This window comes from Cloeon dipterum, chromosome 3 (genome assembly GCF_949628265.1).
Source record: "Cloeon dipterum chromosome 3, ieCloDipt1.1, whole genome shotgun sequence".
In the NCBI taxonomy this organism is placed as follows: Eukaryota; Metazoa; Arthropoda; class Insecta; order Ephemeroptera; family Baetidae; genus Cloeon; species Cloeon dipterum.
In genome coordinates this window covers 9,634,688-9,655,940 of record NC_088788.1, presented here as the reverse complement: position 1 = coordinate 9,655,940, position 21,253 = coordinate 9,634,688, and the positions used below count along the sequence as shown (strand labels likewise).

Here is a 21,253-nt window from a genome sequence, read left to right as displayed (position 1 = left end):
CATCCACACTAACTACACCAGAGTTGCCAGCTGAGTGTCTACATGCGCGTGCGGGCTGCCTTACTTCATTCCAATCCACAAGCCTACAGTGCAAACTTGCAACAACGCAGAAGGTTAATGCAGTCTGCAGTCTTAAATACTTCTGTGCTTGCAGTGGTTTGGGTTAATCAGGATGCATTAAGTTTGATATAAAAGTGCTCTTCAACCTCCGACCTGCTTCCAACGGTATATCACAGGTATGTACGTATTAATTACTTCTTTACATTAACATACGTGGGAGTTTTTTACTGTGCAATAATTTGCTATAATTTTTTTATGCATACATATGCATTATCACAAATTCCATAATGTTATGCACATACGCATACAATATTAATCACGCACATAGCAAACTTTTTAAAATTTCTATGTGCATACATAAAATCAATGCATATAATTATGCATAAGAAGTCTGCTTGCATGTTACTTAAGCTAATGTTATATGTATTATTGAATGCATTTTCAAATGCATACATGTATAGAATCTCTCAATACATAAGTTTCAGACATTTTTAACAGTTTGAACATATTTTTATGAATGAGCAGAAAATTATGATGATGTTAAGACATTTTATTCAAATCCTATACAATAAGTGGATGAACGATTAACTTGTTACTTGATAATGTTACAGTGGTTACCAGTGATCATTCTTCGGTGCAGGAGTGCACTTCATCACGTTAACTTCCAAAGGTACGTGAGCTTTCCTATTTATTATTCATCATGTCACCGCGCTTCTCGAATCTAAATATCGAAATGAAAGGTCAAAGTAGAGCTTTGCGCGGGACAAAATTTTAATCCGCGACCGCACCAAAACCGCTTTATGTACTTACTCTTGATTTCCAAACCGCAATCACGTCCAAATTACGCGAATTAAAGAGCGTTCTTAAGCGGTCGCCTCGTTTTTGCACTCATACTCGCGGAGCTGTAAAGTGTACATTGTTTTAAATTGGAATCATGGTGATATTATTAAAAAAAAATGAAATAAAATGGAAAGTTAAACCTAACATATCAATATTTACCTAATACCCTTTTGCCCAAAAGTGCCCCGAAATCCATATTTCGAATTTTACCGGTTATGCCCTCTTTTCGAGCAAAGGCAATTAATTGCTTCCTGGGTGAGAAAAAATTTGAAAACCCAATAGGATGTAAAAATGGTACTTTTAAGTCTCGAAAGTTTTATTTTTTCAAAAATTGCAGATTTTCGAAAGGGGTCCGTGTTTAGCCTTCTTAAAATACACCCAGTTCCTCTACTTGTATAATATAGGCGGTGTGCCCGCTATTTGAAGCGCCGAAGGCGCCACCCGTCTCAAAAGTCGCGGCTCTGACGGAAAACCCAGAAATCCGGCAAAACCGCGCCGATCGGAACCAAACCCGGGTGGTCAAAGGGGGGTGGTGGCCGAACGAGTGCCCCATGGTCAAAATCGCCCCCACGCCCATAGGGCAATTTAAAAAAATCCGAAAATTGGGCACGTTTTTCAACGTTTTTTTGGGGGTTGGGGGTTTGAGGGGGTGCTGGGTGGCTCCGACAGGGCGAGCCCTACGCAGAATCGCGCGGCGAGTTTGGGGAACTTTCGTTTCGCCATGTAGGACGATCAGGGCCGGAGATGTGAATTGTTAAAGTCGAAATATCGCGCATTTTATGACATTATAAAATTGTGTTTTTTTGGGCATGGTCGGGACCCTATGTGCGCGAGGGCGGATTTTCCTACATCAAAAGTTGCGCCTTGACATCCCCGGTCTGCTCGTGTGTAGTTTATTAAAATTTTATCTTTGTTGAGATCGCGGCGCCTTTTTTGGCGCGAATATTGAAGAAGTCAAAATTATCGAAAATTTGTTCACCCTCACTCGTATTTTAGCCGGAAATGCCGCCTAGCCATCTGAGCTGGGTATCGTACGAAGGTCATTTTGTGCGAGTTTTATCAAAATCGTTCAGCCGGTTTGATTTGTCAGAAAGTGCGAAATTAAGGTTTTTTCGATGTGCGGCACCTTCCGGCCGGTTTATCTCGCGATTGGGGACATGAATCAAAATTCTGTACGGTTACAAAGTTGCTAAATTTAACTAGCTATCGATTGGGACTAAAAACGGCCCGATCGAATAAAAAAATCGAAGAACCCTATAGGTTTATTGATGGAAAAACGTGATTTTTCGATTTGTCCCGTAAGAATGGAAAGTATATTTTACGCGATTTTTTTTCAATACAAAGGCCCCTAATCTTAAGCAAGCATTTGGCCGCGACGCCAATAGCTAACCTTGATGTGCATACCGATTTTCAGATTTATCTAGCTCAAAGTAAAATAAATATTAGCGTTTTTCGAGATTTTTGCTTTACTCTCGACAAAGCTCAGCAGTCAAGAATAGTTCATTTTTCGCAAAATTGAACCGGTCGAGCTACCTTTGTCCACGATCCCTCATTGGATAGCTCTAAGTGGCAACGAGCCACTTGTTCATAGTATAGTATAGTTCAAAATAATGATCAAATTTTTATTTGAGTTTTCTTCACACATGCAGCGTGCTAGTAGGGTTCCTAATCGAGCCTTAGAAAAATTAAATTGCGATTTTTCTGATGCCGCCAACCCTTTCGACGCTCACGATTTTCGTCTTTTTTCGACACGATTCACCAGAAATGGAAAGTACGAAGACCGCAAAGGCGTGCGCGGCGCGACCGTCTCAACGGACAGTCACACTGAGGGCGCGAGTCGGTAAAATTAATATTAAGTAAATTCGATATGCGGTTCGCTAACAAATCCACAACCGTACAACTCCAATCCGCAAACGCAATCTACCATATTGGATTGCCAAAAAGTCGAACCGCGCAAAGCTCTATATATTGAACTACTGATTAATAGCTAAAAACTAAAGATATATATATTTATATATAAAATTTTGCATTTAAAATCAAATTTGGTGGGTAATATAAAACAAAATATTTAATATATTTTTGGTTCATTTTATAATTCGTATTTGCCAGGGATTAAACATGAGCCAACAAAATAGAAAGCATTTCCATCTATTGAGTAAAAGACAGCAGAACCGGAGATTGAGTGAACTACTCTCTAAGGAATTGGAAGGTCTTGGCAATGATGATGATGATGATGACGATGTTGACCTGAACTTACGTATTGACAGCCCAACTCTAGATAGTGATAGGGAACTAGAAAACGAGCAAGCATTTGATGATACTGTTGGTATGAAATGCTACCGCAACATTAACAGCATAACTTAAACAACTTATTAATTGTAGCACAAAACTTACCTTTCGAAGTCACTAACCCAGAAGTACATAATCACGATGTTCAGACAGAATATGCAAATCATCTTTCTAATCCTTTTTCAAATGACAATTTTGAGAAATCTGAGATTGACCCTGAATTTCAAGAAAATTTCAAAAAACTGCTGGCGGAATGGGTATTGAAGAACCACGTCTCGGAGAAAGCAACAGAGTCACTGCTCTTTCTAATGAATCAATTGCCTAATATAGGCTTCTTGCCAAAATCCAGAAAAACTCTACTTCGGACCAGAAATTCGAAAATCAGCGTCAGAAACGTTGAGCCCGGTGTATACTATCACTTCGGCCTCGCGGAGGGTATTCTTGAATGCTTAAAAAACTCCGACGTAAAATTGCTAAATGCGATTGAAACTTTAGACTTGCACGTTGGCATCGACGGTGTGCAACTGTCCAATAGCAGCTCGGCCGAGTTCTACCCAATCGTTGCACACGTATCAAACTTGGAAAACTCAGATATTTTCCCCATTGGCGTATTCTACGGGCCGAAGAAACCGATCGACGTAAATGATTATTTATCGGATACTGTTGATGAGCTCAAACAGTTGTGTGTGAATGGCCTAAACTTCAATGAAAAAGTTCTTGCAGTCCGTTTGAGTGCTCTGATTTGTGACACACCGGCAAAGGCTTACGTTTTACAAATCCTAGGCCACACGGGTTACATGAGCTGCATAAGATGTTGCGCACTGGGAACAAGAAACCAGTCAAAATTTAGAGCAACCTATTTTCCAACCACGAGGGGAAGACCAAGAACTGACGAAGACTTCAGAAAACGAACTCAAGCTGGTCATCACATTGGTTATACAAAAATTGAAGAGGTGCCAAATTTCTCACTCGTTCATGATGTCCCTTACGATTATCTACATTTAGTGCTACTCGGAGTTACGAAAAAATTGCTAACTAGCTATTGGCAGGAATCGAAGACCCTTCTTCCAGATTACGTTAGACACAAAATCAACGCAGAGATGAGTAGGCTGCGGAAAAGTATCCCTCAAGAATTTGCTCGAAAACCAAGAAGCATGAACGAAATGAAGAGGTTCAAGGCGACTGAATGGCGCCTATTCCTTTTGTACCTATGCCCCGTCGTCTTGGACTGTTTGAAGTCTCATCATTACGAGTACTACAAGGAAATTATGATTTTCCATGCTGGCTCTGTAATTTTTTGTGGTGACAAAGCAAGCGATCCAGAATATGTGGACTATGCTCAGCAGCTCTATGATAGATTCGTTCGAGATTTTCCGAAACTCCACACCAAGTATCAAGTCAGCTCAAACGTGCATGCCATGCTCCACGTGTCAGAGGATGTTAAAAGATTTGGTAAACTGGACAACTTTAGCGCTTTCAAATTCGAAAGTTACTTTGGACACATGCGTAAGCAACTGAAACAAAACGGCAGTTTTTTGCAACAGTTAGTAAAGCGCCGCATCGAGGAATCTCTATTAAGAAATGTTGGGAACTTGCCAAAGGACAATACACCAGAAAAATATAAACTGGAGAGGCCATATGTTGAGGCATTTGAATCTGACGCCATGGTTGGGCCTTTATTTAAAAAGTTGAGAACACAAAATTTTTTAGTAACTACAAAACACCCCAACAATACTCTCTTGATGAGAAATGGTGACATCATTATTGTCAACAAAATTGCACATCTGAAAACGAATCCGGATAAAGTGGCTCTTAGCGGAAGGCGGTATAAACACAAAGCTGACCTCTACGAAATTCCCCTACCATCAAGCAAACTGAACATTTACAAGGTTAATAAACTTGAAAAGAGAAGGCGAATCTGGACCGTATCAGACATCAAGGCTAAATGTGTCAGATTGCCGTTACGTGATGGAAATGCTGATGCAGTATTTCCACTGCTGCACACTTTGTGCTAAACCTGAAGCTTTATCCCCTGTAAATAGATGTACATATTATATATTTAGGTTAGTTCCATTTTTTAATCAGACAAATAAATTGTAAATGTCAAAACAAACACCTTGAAAATTATATGATACGGTCGTTAATTTATAAAATTTATATATGCTTAACACGTATACAATTTTGAAACTTTGTTTAATCATTGAAATTTTAAAGTAATTTTGATTTAATACCCATTTTTTCGTTAACTCGTACTCATTGAATTTAATTTTTGTGTTACAGATGATGCTGTGGTCCGTGGTTCTTGACGAGGAAGAAGGAGATGTTTTCATCGTACCAGACAGTTATATCAAAGTTGTCGATGATTCCAAAAATCTTGTTGAAACTTCTTGGGCTCAGGTGTCAAAAGACAAATTAAAATGCACATTAGCAATGGAAAAAAATCCTGATGGTCCACTTCCTGAATGGCCAAAGTACACTGGCACTCTCGTGGCCAGTAAAAGTAAAATCATAATTTTTGCAGTTATTTATTCCCCATAAGTACATTAATCATTTCATGTTTAGAGTCCAAAGTTGAAGCCCTAAAGAAATGCAGAAAAATCGAGGCACTCTTGTTGAATCCAACTGAGCACACTAAATCAGATATTGACACCACGGATGTGGAGAAAAAGAGGAAGTCGAAGTCAACAAACAGATATACTCCGAGCACGAGCAAGTCAGGCCGAAAAGAGTCAATTCTTCCCATATATCCAGGACAGGAAAAGGGATTTTCGCAAAGTAGTTATTTATTATATGTTACACATTTTGGTTAATTTTAAAATTTTATCTTTCAAAACTGTTCTGCAAAGGAAGTGAAACCTCACCTGATCATCTGGACGATATGATATTTGATGTGAGTGCTGAAATAGCAGTTCCTTTCAATGAAACATGTACAACGGAACAAAACACTACCTCTCCTTGTCAAAGCCCCATAAAGATACTTGATCAGCAAATGTCTCCAGTAGCTGCAAATTGTAAGTTACTCATTGCGAGAAAAACTTCCCATTATTTGTTTTATTATTAGGTGGTGCCAAAGCTAAAAATAATTTGCTGGCCTCGCCTTCTCCACGTAGCTCAAGAAGGTTGTTCGACACGTCTGTCTCTGACCAGAAAACAGAATCAGGCAAATTTTTGATAACTTTTACTAAATAAACAATTATCTGAATCAGGATAAGCTGTTGATTAAACAAAATTAATGTTTTGTCTACAGGTGTCCGTTCTTGTTCTTCGAGCTTCTTGTCATTTCAGAAATTGGTTGTCTCTAAACTGAACGAGATTATCTTAAACATTGAGGGCATGAAAATGGAGATGAAAGAGTTCAGAGTACAACTAGCAACCAACAAGTCAGCTGTTGCTACATCACTCACCTTGGAGTCAGATCTATTAGACATCCCCCTGCCCCTTCAAGATGTGGAGTCGTTCAAATCTTTTGTTGCCAGGCTGAATAGTGAGGACAATTTTCATAATGAAATGGTAACTTGGACGCTTAATATTCAAATACAAACAGAATTTTTATATATCCAATTAAGGTTTTTTAAGTAAATGCTCTTTTTATGAAATTCAATAGTCAACTGCATATTAATTAAACATTAAATCCAAATAATTTTGTCTTCGATTAATCAAAGAAGCTTCCACGGATCAATATATGCATTTGAGTACCAGTTGAAAACTACACAACCTATTTTATATCAGAAGTATATGTGTTAATAATTATTATGTTGTAGATGCGGCTCTTGGTTGCCAGAAGCATTCACCTTGGTGCACGGCCCATAGAAAGCAACCAGAAAAGAGTAGCAATCGTTTTGAAAAGCAACATCCTCCCCTGGCTTTTTGCCCCACAACTCGTAGCTGACCTCTCCTTGACAAAAATAAAATGCTGGGAAGGAGGGAAAAATTTCTTTAAATTCTTAACTGGTAAGGTTGTTCGGTTATTACTGCATAAGTTGCAAGATTTTATTTATTCAAAATTTATTAAAATTCATTTATGCTTCTCGTCTTGTATAAATTTCCCCTCATTAGACTTAGTTCATTCAATTCGTGCGAATTTCTTAGCTAAATTCTCTCCATTTTATCCACTGTTCAAATTATTTCTTAACCTTGGTGGCTGCTTTGAATGTAATTTATAATTAGGCTGCTTATTTTTTGCACTGTGCCCGTTGGCAAGAGCAGCAAATCACGTTCCTAAATCATAATATCAGTAGCTTTGGTGCAATTGAAATGTAGTGATAAATTCGCTACGCGTAGTTAAGTCCAACCACATTCCGTAAAATAAAATAAAGATAGGTATATTCTGAAAATAAAGAAAACCACTTCTAAGATCATTTTGGATATGCAGCAAGGGAGTTGTGTTAAAGTAGCTTTGGATTATTAAATTTTGGTAATTTTCCAGATGTGATCAACACGAGCAAATTATGCTCTGCAAATTTCTCCATGGTTGAGTCTTGCTTCGGTGATTACTGCAGACGAAAAGGAAGTGAGTTCCGAAGGTATGCAGAAAATAATAACTAAATATTCTGATATTAAATTTTTACAATATAAAGGGTAGGAAAAGTGGCTACCAAGAGGAAAACAAAGAGCCCCAACAAAGAAGTGCAATCCCCAAAGAAAAGACCTGAGGTTGGCTCCCGCCCAAAATGCAGCACAGCAACCAGTGTCTTTGACCCAAGGTCATTTAATAGATTAAATCGTATATGCTGGTAAACTATTTCTATAATATCTTGTTTATACTTTCAGGTCTCCCAAGAAAAAGATGGTAAATGCAAAGGTCAGACGTTTGGCTATCGAATCTTCCTGTTCTGACGAAGAAGAGATGAGTTCTCCTCTGAAAAGGATAAAAATTAGGTAAATTTATTCATCTAGGCTACCAATTTAAAAACCCTACTATCTTAAGTATTTTAAACATTTTGTTTTTTAAAATAGTAAATTGTCTGGATATAAAAAATTTGGCTGTCCCTCCGTCCCAGGGTCACACCCTTTGTTGCATTTGAGCCGTTTTTCTACCTCCCATCTGCCCCTGACAAATTTCACGCTAGTCGGTCGCCTGAAATTTGTCAGGGGCAGATGGGGGATAGAAAAACGGCTCAGATGCAACAAAGGGTGTGACCCTGGGACGGAAGGGCAGCTCTGGCGTGCAGAGGAACATTGGTATGTGAGGCTATTACAGTTTAAGTCTGCGTTTTTGAAGATTTACTCTTTTGCCTTTCAGCGACCGACTAGCCTGAAATTTGTCAGGGGCAGATGGGGGATAGAAAAACGGCTCAGATGCAACAAAGGGTGTGACCCTGGGACGGAAGGGCATCTCTGGCGTGCAGAGGAACATTGGTATGTGAGGCTATTTCAGTTTAAGTGTGCGTTTTTGATGATTTACTCTTTTCAAATTTCACGCTAGTCGGTCGCTGAAAGGCAAAAGAGTAAATCTTCAAAAACGCACACTTAAACTGAAATAACCTCACATACCAATGTTCCTCTGCACGCCAGAGCTGCCCTTCCGTCCCAGGGTCACACCCTTTGTTGCATCTGAGCCGTTTTTCTATCCCCCATCTGCCCCTGACAAATTTCAGGCTAGTCGGTCGCTGAAAGGCAAAAGAGTAAATCTTCAAAAACGCACACTTAAACTGTAATAGCCTCACATACCAATGTTCCTCTGGACGCCAGAGCTGCCCTTCCGTCCCAGCGTCACACCCTTTGTTGCATCTGAGCCGTTTTTCTACCTCCCATCTGCCCCTGACAAATTTCACGCCAGTCGGTCGCCTGAAATTTGTCAGAGGCAGATGGGGGATAGAAAAACGGCTCAGATGCAACAAAGGGTGTGACCCTGGGACGGAAGGGCAGCTCTGGCGTGCAGAGGAACATTGGTATGTGAGGTTATTTCAGTTTAAGTGTGCGTTTTTGAAGATTTACTCTTTTGCCTTTCAGCGACCGACTAGCGTGAAATTTGAAAAGAGTAAATCATCAAAAACGCACACTTAAACTGAAATAGCCTCACATACCAATGTTCCTCTGGACGCCAGAGCTGCCCTTCCGTCCCAGGGTCACACCCTTTGTTGCATCTGAGCCGTTTTTCTATCCCCCATCTGCCCCTGACAAATTTCAGGCGACCGACTAGCGTGATTTAATAGATTAAATCGTATATGCTGGTAAACTATTTCTATAATATCTTGTTTCTACTTTCAGGTCTCCCAAGAAAAAGATGGTAAATGCAAAGGTCAGACGTTTGGCTATCGAATCTTCCTGTTCTGACGAAGAAGAGATGAGTTCTCCTCTGAAAAGGATAAAAATTAGGTAAATTTATTCATCTAGGCTACCAATTTAAAAACCCTACTATCTTAAGTATTTTAAACATTTTGTTTTTTAAATTAGTAAATTGTCTGGATATAAAAAATTTGGCTGTCCCTCCGTCCCAGGGTCACACCCTTTGTTGCATTTGAGCCGTTTTTCTACCTCCCATCTGCCCCTGACAAATTTCACGCTAGTCGGTCGCCTGAAATTTGTCAGGGGCAGATGGGAGGTAGAAAAACGGCTCAGATGCAACAAAGGGTGTGACCCTGGGACGGAAGGGCAGCTCTGGCGTGCAGAGGAACATTGGTATGTGAGGCTATTACAGTTTAAGTCTGCGTTTTTGAAGATTTACTCTTTTGCCTTTCAGCGACCGACTAGCCTGAAATTTGTCAGGGGCAGATGGGGGATAGAAAAACGGCTCAGATGCAACAAAGGGTGTGACCCTGGGACGGAAGGGCATCTCTGGCGTGCAGAGGAACATTGGTATGTGAGGCTATTTCAGTTTAAGTGTGCGTTTTTGATGATTTACTCTTTTCAAATTTCACGCTAGTCGGTCGCTGAAAGGCAAAAGAGTAAATCTTCAAAAACGCACACTTAAACTGAAATAACCTCACATACCAATGTTCCTCTGCACGCCAGAGCTGCCCTTCCGTCCCAGGGTCACACCCTTTGTTGCATCTGAGCCGTTTTTCTATCCCCCATCTGCCCCTGACAAATTTCAGGCTAGTCGGTCGCTGAAAGGCAAAAGAGTAAATCTTCAAAAACGCAGACTTAAACTGTAATAGCCTCACATACCAATGTTCCTCTGGACGCCAGAGCTGCCCTTCCGTCCCAGGGTCACACCCTTTGTTGCATCTGAGCCGTTTTTCTATCCCCCATCTGCCCCTGACAAATTTCAGGCGACCGACTAGCGTGAAATTTGTCAGGGGCAGATGGGAGGTAGAAAAACGGCTCAGATGCAACAAAGGGTGTGACCCTGGGACGGAAGGGCAGCTCTGGCGTGCAGAGGAACATTGGTATGTGAGGCTATTTCAGTTTAAGATTGCATTTTTGATGATTTACTCTTTTCAAATTTCACGCTAGTCGGTCGCTGAAAGGCAAAAGAGTAAATCTTCAAAAACGCAGACTTAAACTGTAATAGCCTCACATACCAATGTTCCTCTGGACGCCAGAGCTGCCCTTCCGCCCCAGGGTCACACCCTTTGTTGCATCTGAGTCGTTTTTCTACCTCCCATCTGCCCCTGACAAATTTCAGGCGACCGACTAGCGTGAAATTTGTCAGGGGCAGATGGGGGATAGAAAAACGGCTCAGATGCAACAAAGGGTGACCCTGGGACGGAAGGGCAGCTCTGGCGTGCAGAGGAACATTGGTATGTGAGGCTATTTCAGTTTAAGTGTGCGTTTTTGATGATTTACTCTTTTTAAATTTCACGCTAGTCGGTCGCTGAAAGGCAAAAGAGTAAATCTTCAAAAACGCACACTTAAACTGAAATAGCCTCACATACCAATGTTCCTCTGCACGCCAGAGCTGCCCTTCCGTCCCAGGGTCACACCCTTTTTTTAAAAAAAAAACGCAAAGAAGCACTGCACTGAAGTGTGGGAAACTCCCGGGGAGATTCCCAGCCTTGACGGATATTTATTATGCTCACATTTTGTTCCAGGTATGCCAAAAAGTCCCAGGGCAATCTGAGTTCCTCAGACGAAGCCCTCGCTTAAGCGAGAAATGCATCAAGTCTTCTGTTACTTCCTAGCTACTGGTCATTATCAACATTATACCTTAATATATGCGTCACCAGCTCCTTCCTGCCACGACTTAAACCATCATGAGAGTTAAGACACCATTCCTCTGACTATCAAATTCTTGTAAACTGCATTGTAAGTTTTTATTTCATTAATTAAACTGAAAAAAATCATAATTTCAGATTTTAATTGCTTTAATACAGAAAACCATTTCCCCCATATAATTTTAGAAATTTGCCCAATAATATCGCCTGTCCATAATCGGACAGGTTATGGACAGTCATACCGAGAAGGATATCCTGGTGTACAGGTCTCGGTATATCCAAAAGATATCCGCCGGATATCCATTACGGATATCCGAATTGTATCCGTTAGCGGATATCTTTTCATCACTTTTTTTTAATTTTTTTTGGTCTGCATTAGGCGGGTATCCTATTTCTTGCCAGAGTAGGCCAAAAATATGACTGTCCAAAATCTGACAATTTTTGGACAGTCATACCGAAGGATATCCAAATGCACAGGCGTCCGTATATCCGAAAGCATATCCGTTGGATATCCATTTAGGATATCCGACTATCCGTAACGGATATCTATTGGATATCTTTTCGATATCTTTTTTCTTGGCGGGGTTCTTCAAAGTTACTGGAAAATTTGATCTGTAATTTACGATTTTAAATTAAAATAAAAATTAAGGTAATTTGAGGCAAATAATTAATCATTTATCACTTAATTCGTTAAAAAAGCTATGAACTTCCTTTTTTATTTTTGGAAACCACTGATTCAACATAAAATTCTTGTTGATATTACGAGCCATTTTATAAACCAATTCTTTAATTTGTAGCAAAAAATAGAATCTTTTTAATGCACTAAACGTACAACAATAAAATTATTAACTAGAGTTTTTTCACAAATTTGAAGCTTCTCTTAGAGTCTGTATTCTATTATTTGTAAATCAGTAAAATTTAAATTTCATCTTTCTATGACCTTATAAGCAAATACAAAATTTCCAGTTCCAACACCACCAGCAGGATTTTCTCTCAATTTGTTTAAATAATTGAATTTTTAATTATTGAAATAGTAAATCTTTTTCCTTTGGATTCCTAAATCTATAATCAGTAAAAAAGAATAAAAGCGAAGATGACAAATCAGATTATTTGCAAAGAGATTTGCGGAGCCAAAAATTCAATTGGCATGATGCTGGTAAGTAAAACAAATTTGCAGTGCAGCCTGCAATTAACAAGCGAGAGTAGGACGGCTGCAGAGAGCGAGTTTTATTTATGGCGCGGCGCCTGTGAGCTTTGCGACGTGATTTGCATGCGGAAATAGTGCGACGCGCGGCGTGGTTGCGAATGCGAATTTTTGACACGCAGATTTCAAAATTTGGGCATTGCTTGGCAGCCTCTCATTCCCGTTGACAGCTTGAATTATCTAATCAGCAGGAGGAAATTCTGCGATTTGCAATGTTAATACTGAAAGACGTGGTAAATAGAATAATTATACACTCATGGCTCATGGCAGTTACTGTTTCGTTTCCCACATTGAAAGCGGATCAAGAGCACTCGCTCAATTGCGCGGAATATTTGCAAACGCTCGTTTTCCCTCTGCAACTTTGCTCCATTTCTGGACGATGCCAAGAGCGCCGTGTGATTTTCCTATCACTTTTTCTTCTTCCTCTTTCTCTCTCACACATCCCCTCGATCGAGTTTCTTTTCCCGCGCGATTGTTTATTTTCGCACCGGACTGACGCAAATACATTTCTTCGTACCTAAACGACGCCTAGCCGAGTGAGTGTCCAAAACTCGAAATACGCACCGCAGACCATAGCAAGGTCACGAAAAAATTATTTTTACCCCTTCTCGCAACTGAAAAAATAACCAACACAGAAGAATTAGTGTTCTGTTTTCAATCTTTTTTAAGGCACAGCTTGAAACTGAAAATATGAATGCAACACCGTTTGGAACTTGCGAAATCTGAGAGTTAATTCCTAACTTTAAGCGATATTTTTATACGTTAAATTTGAAATTGTATACCCACAAGGGGGATCCATGGAATCAAAACTAAATGACGAGTATTTTCCAAGATGGCAACAAGAAAAAATATTCCCCCCAGTCGGAATGAGATTTTATCCAAGATTGAATGGCCATTTGCAGCATTAAAATAACATAAAAATGTTCAATGAAATTGAGAGGTCAAAATTATTAAGTACTGATCTGTCTGATGGGATTTTTATATTAGGCATCATTCAAAACGTAAAAAATATTCATTTCACCAAGGTTGCCAAAAGCCCGCATTAAAAAAAATGTAGGGAAGTGGAAAAATGCGTTTTTTTAATTTTTACCAGTTTCTTGCAGGCAATGTTTTTACCTTACTTTTCAATAATTTTCTAATTATTAGCTTATAACCTCGACTTGAAAAATTGTCAGAGATAAGTTTTTGGAGAAATTGAGGCAGAAAAAATGGCAATTTAAAATAAGATATCTGCACAGCGGAGGAAATTTTGACCACTCCGACCAAAATTTTAGATTTACACAGAAGAAAAGTGGAATAAATTCATTTCTTGCAATTCTTGCGCAAGAAATTGGTAAAAATTGAGTGCTATAAACAGTTAAAACCGTAAAAAACCAGTGGTGAAAAAACCGGGTGGTAAGCAAATGCCACCCTGCCTTTGCAGCGAAAAAAAATGAAAAATTCTATGTACACATCTGTCAAAAACAGTGCGCGAAACTCGCAAAATTTTTTGATGCACTAAAAATTATTATTCCGCGGAAAGAGGACAAAATCTGCAAAAAGCAATTTTATTATATTTTCGTTTTCTTCGTCTGAGAATTGTTATTCGTATGCGAGAAGTTTTGTTTTCCGTGCAAGATCTGATTGTGAGGGGTTGTGATCCTTATTTAATGAGTCTTTTCGGCGCCTCATGTCATGCCCCCAAAAAATTTCGGGCAAATTGTGCCGACCCCTGCCAAGTGATTGTGCACTTGAGGAAATATTTCTCAGACCAAATTAAACTACTCTCACGATCTTTGGAATCAATCAAAGATTATAAATCCCAATTGAAATTATGTAATGTCGATGGTCTAATGTCCAGTGATGTGTTGTGTGATGTTCTGTTATTGGTAATGTGACTTGGTGATGATTGATGCGTGCAAACACTTTGAGCTAATTTATTGTAATGGCCTTGCAAGTGTGCTAATTCGACACACGTCATTTTGTCCGCTCCCGTATCGCACATTTCAGAGTTTGGACTTCTGTTTCTTATTCAAGCAATTTACTCTATACAATCACGTTGGAGGAGAAAATTTGTCTTTAATGTTCAAACCCTGTAATAAACCTTACATTGACTTCTACTTTATTGATGATTGAACTCCTTTTACCTTAATGACGTGCAGAAAAATAATTTTACACTCTGACGCTGACCGCAGATTGAAAGTAAATTTGTATATGAACACGCCAAAATATTTATATATACAAATATTAATTTCCTTTTGATATAAAGCAAAAGCACGAGTAGTCGAAATTAAATTATTCGAAATTAATTATTTAACTCAGAAAAAGACCAAACCAATAACGCAAGACTCTACTCCCAGAAAAGGAGAAAACCCATTGGTCTCCAGCGTTCACCAGTAAATATCCTTGTAATAAATTAATCATTAGCGACACGCAGGCAATTTAAATTGCATACGTAGCAACTGCCTGATTTAATTCTAATTTTCTAGAAATGTTTCTTTTGGGTACAAATAAGAAAAAATAATTAAATGCAAATAAATTTTATTTAATCAAATCGATTGAACCATGCAAGCTTGTCAGACTAGCCAGCAAGACTAAGTCACGCGGCGATTTTCGCGACTGTTGACTCATCAGCTGCCCATTTAGCAGCAGGCTCATAACAGGCACCTCTAATCAAATGGAGAGACAAAAACTGCACTAGTGCAAGAAAGCACCGGCTTAACAATTTTCGACGACGATGAGAGGAGGAAAATGCAGTTTGGGTTTTCACTTGGAGGCTTTGGCGAAACGCTCTGCCACGTCGGCCCAGTTGGCCTTATTGAAAATGGCTTTCACGTAGTCGGGCCGCACGTTTTTGTATTGCAAGTAGTAGGCGTGCTCCCACACGTCGATTCCAAATAGGGGGGACAACCCTAAAATTAACAGGATTTTTATCAATCTTTGAAATTAAAAAAATACAAAAAATTAAGAATTAGTATATTTTCATAAAAATTATAATTATAATATTCCCGTATTTATTTTAAATTGATTTAATACACACGTTGTATTAACCCTTAGTGTTTGAAGTCGTTAACAGATGGCGCAACCGTATAATTTAGTAACAAATTTAATTTTAAGGCATTTCCGCTGCGATTTCAGACTCAATCCTGCCACTTTTCACTCTTCAATTTAAATGCTTTCTTTTGACGTGCCGAAAACCAAAATCGGTTAAGCTAAGCAACCTTGAATCGTGAAAAAATATTTTTTGAAATATACAATATTTTCCAACGTTTCAACGGCGAATGGCTGGACTGATTTTGGTTTTCAGCGCGTTAGAAAAAAACATTTTAAGTGAAAAATGCACAGTGGCAGGATTGAGTCTGAAATCGCAGCGGAATCGCCTCAAAATTAAATTTATTACGAAAGTATACAGTGGCGCAATCTGTTGGCGGCTTCAAACACTAATGGCTTACACAACTGATGAATTATTTATAATTCATGTAAACTCATTTTTATCTACATAATACAGTTTACACCTAATTATTCTCCATAATTAAGGCAAAACCTTTTTTAGTTAAAATTTGGCCTTAATTCTTTGAAGGGTATTAAGTAAAAAAAAAAAAATTGAACAAACGACAGAACCAAAATAACATTTACCTGTGGTGGCTTCAAGGGGGTCTTGGTTGGGACAGGCGGCAATTTGGAGGCGTTTGCTCTGCTTGTTGTAGCCAAGCCAGCCCCAGCCTGAGCCCTGTACGGCCACAGTTGAGGCTGACAGCTGGTTCTTCATGTTCTCAAAGGAGCCAAAGTCGCGCTTGATGGCTTCCAGCAGGGCACCTGAGCGCAATTCAATTTTAGTAAAGAACTGGTGCCAAACAAGTATTGAAAAGCGAACCTGTTGGTTCTCCACCTCCATTGGGTGAAAGATTCTGCCAGAAGATGGAGTGGTTTAGGTGTCCACCGCCGTTGAACCGCAAAGCTGGCGCCAAACTGATTATGGTGCTCACATCATCTGCGAAAATCAATAGAATGTTCAAGTATTTGTAGGAAAAATATAACAATTCTCTCACAATATAGTTTTCTATGCCACAAAAACACTCAACCCCCCTTCAGACACAGGAGTTGCAACTTCAGCGCCTCTATCGGCTTGAATAACATAAGCCATTCATTTCAATGTACTTAAACGCAGATTCTTCCGCTCTCTTTAGGAAAAAATATCAAGACTTCCAGTCCCAGAGGGGGGACCGAGTGTGTGGCTTTTAATTTCTCAGAAAAAAATCACGCACTCTTGGCTTGGGCCTCAGCCAGCTTCTCCTCGGCCACATTCAGGTTGGTCACGTATGTGGCGTGGTGCTTGGAGTGGTGCAGCTGCATGATTTCCGCCGAGATGACCGGCTCCAGGGCGTTGTAGTCATAAGGCAAGTCAGGCAGGGTGTGCTTCTCACACGCCAAAACCTTCAAACCCTGACGCACCCTAAAAAAAGCGTTATGTATTTCTTTAGAATAAAATTGCTACATAGTAAATTATTTCAGTACACACCAATGAGTTTTTTTATTATGCATGGCTATTTCACCATAGAGAATTTATGATTTAGCCTCGTCCTTTGAATGAAACATTTGCATGGAAGGTCAAATGCAAAGTTGCGTTAAAGGCAACAAAATGGCCCTTTAGATACAAACAACTTTGAAAGTGCGGAAGGTCAAAATGATAATACTGTAGATATTATGCAGTTATGTAATATTATTTGCGAACGTTCAAGCCGGTTGAGCACATAATTCAACATTAAAATTCATCAACACGGCTTTCCTCGTGCAGATATCACAAGATAACAACAAAATCAAGTTTCTGTAATACCTGGCCAGAGAAACGAGTCCCCTGGAGCTGAGCATTTTGAAGAAATCTCAGTAAAATCTGTCGGAATTCAGGAAACCGTAGGATCGAAGGAATATTATCAGTCAAACAGCTGAGCGGCACAAGGACGTCGGTCAGAGCCCCCTGTTGATTGGTTGCGGAGCGCAGCGAGCGCAGCGAATGGCGTGCCACCTGGCGGACTGGGCAGCGATAATCGGTCGGGTCGGTCAGCAGCTGTCAAGTGGTAACGGGAGTCGGGTTTTTCCAGCACTTTTCGGCGATCGGCCGCGATTCGACCGACTCGGTGAGAGCAGGCCGACGCCCCCTGAGTGCGGTCCGTCGGCTACAAGGTGGGGAACGGTGGCGAAAAGTCGCGTCGGGCCGAAAGTGCGAGCGTGCGGCCATTTTCCGCAAGCTGGACGATGCAATAACCTTTTGGCTCTCGCAGTTCATTTTCGGCCCGAACGCCGAATCGGCCGACTCGCTAATTGACTCGTTTCTTGCAGGTCCGCGAGTGCTTTGATGCAAACACGGTCGTCAACATGAGTTTCTTCTTGTGAGTATAGTATTTTAATTTTATCGCCACGCTCGATTTGTTTTTGCCCCACACGAATTGAGCGAAATTGATGTCATCCGACGCCCGTGCTTCAACTCTTTTGTTTGTCTTCTCGGCGTGGCAAAACACACACTCTTAACTGCCTGTAAAAATTACGCATTTCGAAGGAACTCCAATCGATTTGGAGTAATGTAAAGACTGCAGCAGCAATTTATTTTGATTGGCAGATTTGGCGTGTGACGTCATTGCAGTCGATCCTTTTAATCGGCCGCTTTTCGCTTTTAGACTGATTGCCCAGCCTGAAAGGGTTTGGTATAATAGGAATAATTTTTCTCCTTTTTCGCGTCTCTGGTGGAGCGTCAAAACGAGCCGCTTTTTGATCTCGAAATGAGTCATCCACCCGCTCGATGAAAGGAGAGAAGGCTAATTTTCTTGCATGAATGGCTCCACTCAGAAGCAACACTTCTTGACTGAGAAAAGGAAATCTTGTTATATATTTTTTCTTTACGTAAATAAAAACGAGAGTGATTATATGAAAAGACCTCAGCATCTTTTTCGTTTTTGATTTGCAGTGGTAATCGGTCGTCGAAAACTTTCAAACCAAAGAAGAACATCCCCGAGGGCACGCACCAGTATGACTTGATGAAACATGCCGCGGCCACCCTGGGTTCGGGAAACCTGCGGATGGCCGTGATGCTGCCCGAGGGCGAGGACCTCAACGAGTGGGTCGCCGTCAATAGTAAGTCTCACCGTCAGATAGCGGCCGTCAAAACATTAGTTATTTTTTAGACAAATAATTACCGTGAATGTAGCAGATAAAATTACGAAAACACTACTTTGCTTGTCAACAAAAATGCTTTCTTGTCGCAGCATTCTAAACAATTTGTTTGGTTTATTTTACCATTTAGTATTTTTTCTCAAACGAATGAAAATGATTTTAAAAACGTGTAATTTGAAGTGGATTATGTTCTGCGAAATTTATATTTAAATAATTTATTCCTTGCTTAGAAAATTGGAATAGAGCTAAAATTTTCTGAGTTTTTGAATCGCAAAATGGTGAATAAAGTGCACCATCAGAGAGCATTATTTAAAAATAATTAATAAAAATTCTTGACAAGAAGAATGCACTAAAAGTGATCTCTTTTACTGCGCAGCTGTGGACTTTTTCAACCAGATTAACATGTTATACGGCACGATCACCGAGTTCTGCACAGAGGAGAGCTGTGCCATCATGTCGGCCGGGCCTAAATACGAATACCACTGGGCCGACGGGCAGTCGGTGAAAAAGCCCATCAAGTGCTCGGCGCCCAAGTATATCGACTACCTGATGACCTGGGTGCAGGACCAGCTGGACGATGAGGCGCTGTTCCCTTCAAAAATAGGCATGTGATTTTTAATTATTAACTTTTTTGTCTTCAAAATCGTAGTGTTTACTGCTAAAATTGAACTGATGGTGGAATCCAAAGCAGGTGGAAAAATTTGAATGCTTTTATTTTTTTAGCTCTCTATGCAAATTTTTACTAACTAAAAACACAAACTCAAGAAAAATATGAGAACATGTCTCGTAATAGTTCAAAAAATACAGTGAAATGTAATTTTAAATTTCAAACCACTTCCCGTTCTGTTGTGTACATCCAGCGTAGATAAAAGTTCGATAAAATCGTGGTCAATGTGGTTTACCACAAATCATATAATTTCGTCCTGCTAAATATTTCACTACTTTGAATCAAAAAACATCAAAACCAATCCACTTCTTGAATCTGGGCTCAAAACGCTAAACATTAAATCCTAGCACCTGTTACTTGCACGAAATTCATATTTATTTTTAAGACTTAATTTAGAAGGGGCACGGTGTCATCCAAAGGTAGCATTTTGGTCCAAGCCCTGATTGCCAGGTCTTGCTCTTGTTGTAGGTGTTCCTTTCCCGAAGAATTTTCTTACAATTGCCAAGACAATCCTGAAGCGGTTGTTCCGGGTGTACGCGCACCTGTACCACCAGCACTTTTCGGAAGTGATGCAGCTTGGCGAGGAGGCGCATCTCAACACGTCCTTCAAGCACTTCATCTTTTTCGTACAGGTGTGTTATTCCACTTAATTTTTACTAGATTTTCAAGACCTTTTATTTTCAAATTCTTTTATTCACAAACCCAGTATTTAACAACAAATTTTCTAAATGTCCTCCGTATTTTAATTTCTATCTTTTGAAAGAAACGGCTTTAAAGGGAACGTTTTCAATATATAAATTTCCTCTAACATGAAAAAATACTAGAGAGTTAAAATACATATTTGTGATTTTGTGTCGTAGGAGTTCAGCCTGATCGACCGGAGAGAGCTGGCTCCGTTGATGGAACTGATCGAGAAGCTCACGAACAAGGAGGGACGCTTGTGAACGCTTTCATATCTTGTGATTCGTTTCTTACACTTTGCTGTCGGCGAGGAAAACAGGAAAAAAGAAAACACGCAGCTTTCCGACACGTACCGACTCTTTCGCAGTGATCTATATAATTCTACCGTGTACAATTCGCCTGCCATCGTCTTACTGTTCTTTTAAGTGTTAAGCACAACTTTCAAACCAAATAATTTCGTCGTAACGCAACTGATAACCGCAATTATTAAGTACTATAGACATAAAAAAGGGTAATAACGGTTTTGCACTCGGATATTTTTGTGGAGCGATTTCATACTAAACTTGCTAGTCGAAATTGTCACGCAACCAGTGCCTCCTGAAGTCTCAAAAAATTGTCCCTCGACCACTGGATACAATAAGTAACAATTAAAGTGCCTACTTTCGGTCTACAAGCAAAAACCCAGGAAAGCAGCAGCTTAGAAGAGAGCATCCCTTTCGTTTCTTCAAACCCGCTACGCAATCGAGCCAGTCGTGTATTTTGATACAAAATATCATTCCGTGTTTGCAAAATTGTGGTCTCGTCGAGCACCCTCCGCTCTTCAAGACGACCACGATGATGATGTTGTCCAGGCAGCAATCCGTGTACTAAATATTTATATCAGGCCCGTCTGTTGGATCTTACACATGTGTACATACTTAAGTTATTTTGTCCCCTCCCAGCGACATCCCTTTCGGTGCTCGAGAGAAAGGACGCCCTGATTGTTGAGTTATTAGATTTGTAGCTTCTCTGGCTAACAATCTGTTTGGTTTGTGACGGTGTGGCGCAAATTCCGGCCGGAATCTCTGACAAACCGTCACAAGTTATTAATATATATTTTCCTGCCAAAATAAAGACGGATTTCGCATAAAAATTGTTTCTTAATTCTTTTGTTTGTGCATTACAAATCTTTGAAAGGGAAAATTGAAGCAGAATTCATTTTGCCTCAGGATTCAATTGAAGTTTGCACATATTTAGTTTGTTGAACCTCGTTTTAAAAATAATTTGTAG

The 21,253-nt window shown here is 39.8% G+C and overlaps 3 protein-coding genes across 3 annotated transcripts; 2 read left to right on the top strand and 1 right to left on the bottom strand.

The window, feature by feature from the left end:
• The first annotated feature begins 80 nt into the window (after positions 1-80).
• LOC135940561 (uncharacterized) lies at positions 81-11,485 on the top strand. The gene is made up of 12 exons (XM_065485490.1): positions 81-236; positions 672-730; positions 5,470-5,689; positions 5,752-5,964; positions 6,036-6,200; positions 6,251-6,699; positions 6,951-7,140; positions 7,616-7,712; positions 7,767-7,892; positions 7,960-8,067; positions 9,400-9,507; positions 11,166-11,485. The coding sequence occupies exons 6-12, from the start codon at positions 6,523-6,525 to the stop codon at positions 11,218-11,220; spliced, it is 861 nt and encodes a 286-aa protein (XP_065341562.1). The 5' UTR covers positions 81-236; positions 672-730; positions 5,470-5,689; positions 5,752-5,964; positions 6,036-6,200; positions 6,251-6,522; the 3' UTR covers positions 11,221-11,485.
• Positions 11,486-14,995: 3,510 nt separating this feature from the next.
• Sod2 (superoxide dismutase 2) lies at positions 14,996-17,465 on the bottom strand. The gene is made up of 5 exons (XM_065486113.1): positions 17,306-17,465; positions 16,737-16,924; positions 16,346-16,462; positions 16,108-16,287; positions 14,996-15,383 (listed from the first exon to the last, which is right to left on the bottom strand). The coding sequence occupies exons 1-5, from the start codon at positions 17,338-17,340 to the stop codon at positions 15,238-15,240; spliced, it is 666 nt and encodes a 221-aa protein (XP_065342185.1). The 5' UTR covers positions 17,341-17,465; the 3' UTR covers positions 14,996-15,237.
• A 35-nt stretch (positions 17,466-17,500) lies between these two features.
• On the top strand, positions 17,501-21,116 carry mats (MOB kinase activator-like 1). Its single transcript, XM_065486114.1, has 6 exons — positions 17,501-17,652; positions 17,809-17,858; positions 18,431-18,597; positions 19,013-19,240; positions 19,772-19,935; positions 20,164-21,116. The coding sequence occupies exons 2-6, from the start codon at positions 17,845-17,847 to the stop codon at positions 20,245-20,247; spliced, it is 657 nt and encodes a 218-aa protein (XP_065342186.1). The 5' UTR covers positions 17,501-17,652; positions 17,809-17,844; the 3' UTR covers positions 20,248-21,116.
• The last annotated feature ends 137 nt before the right edge of the window (positions 21,117-21,253 follow it).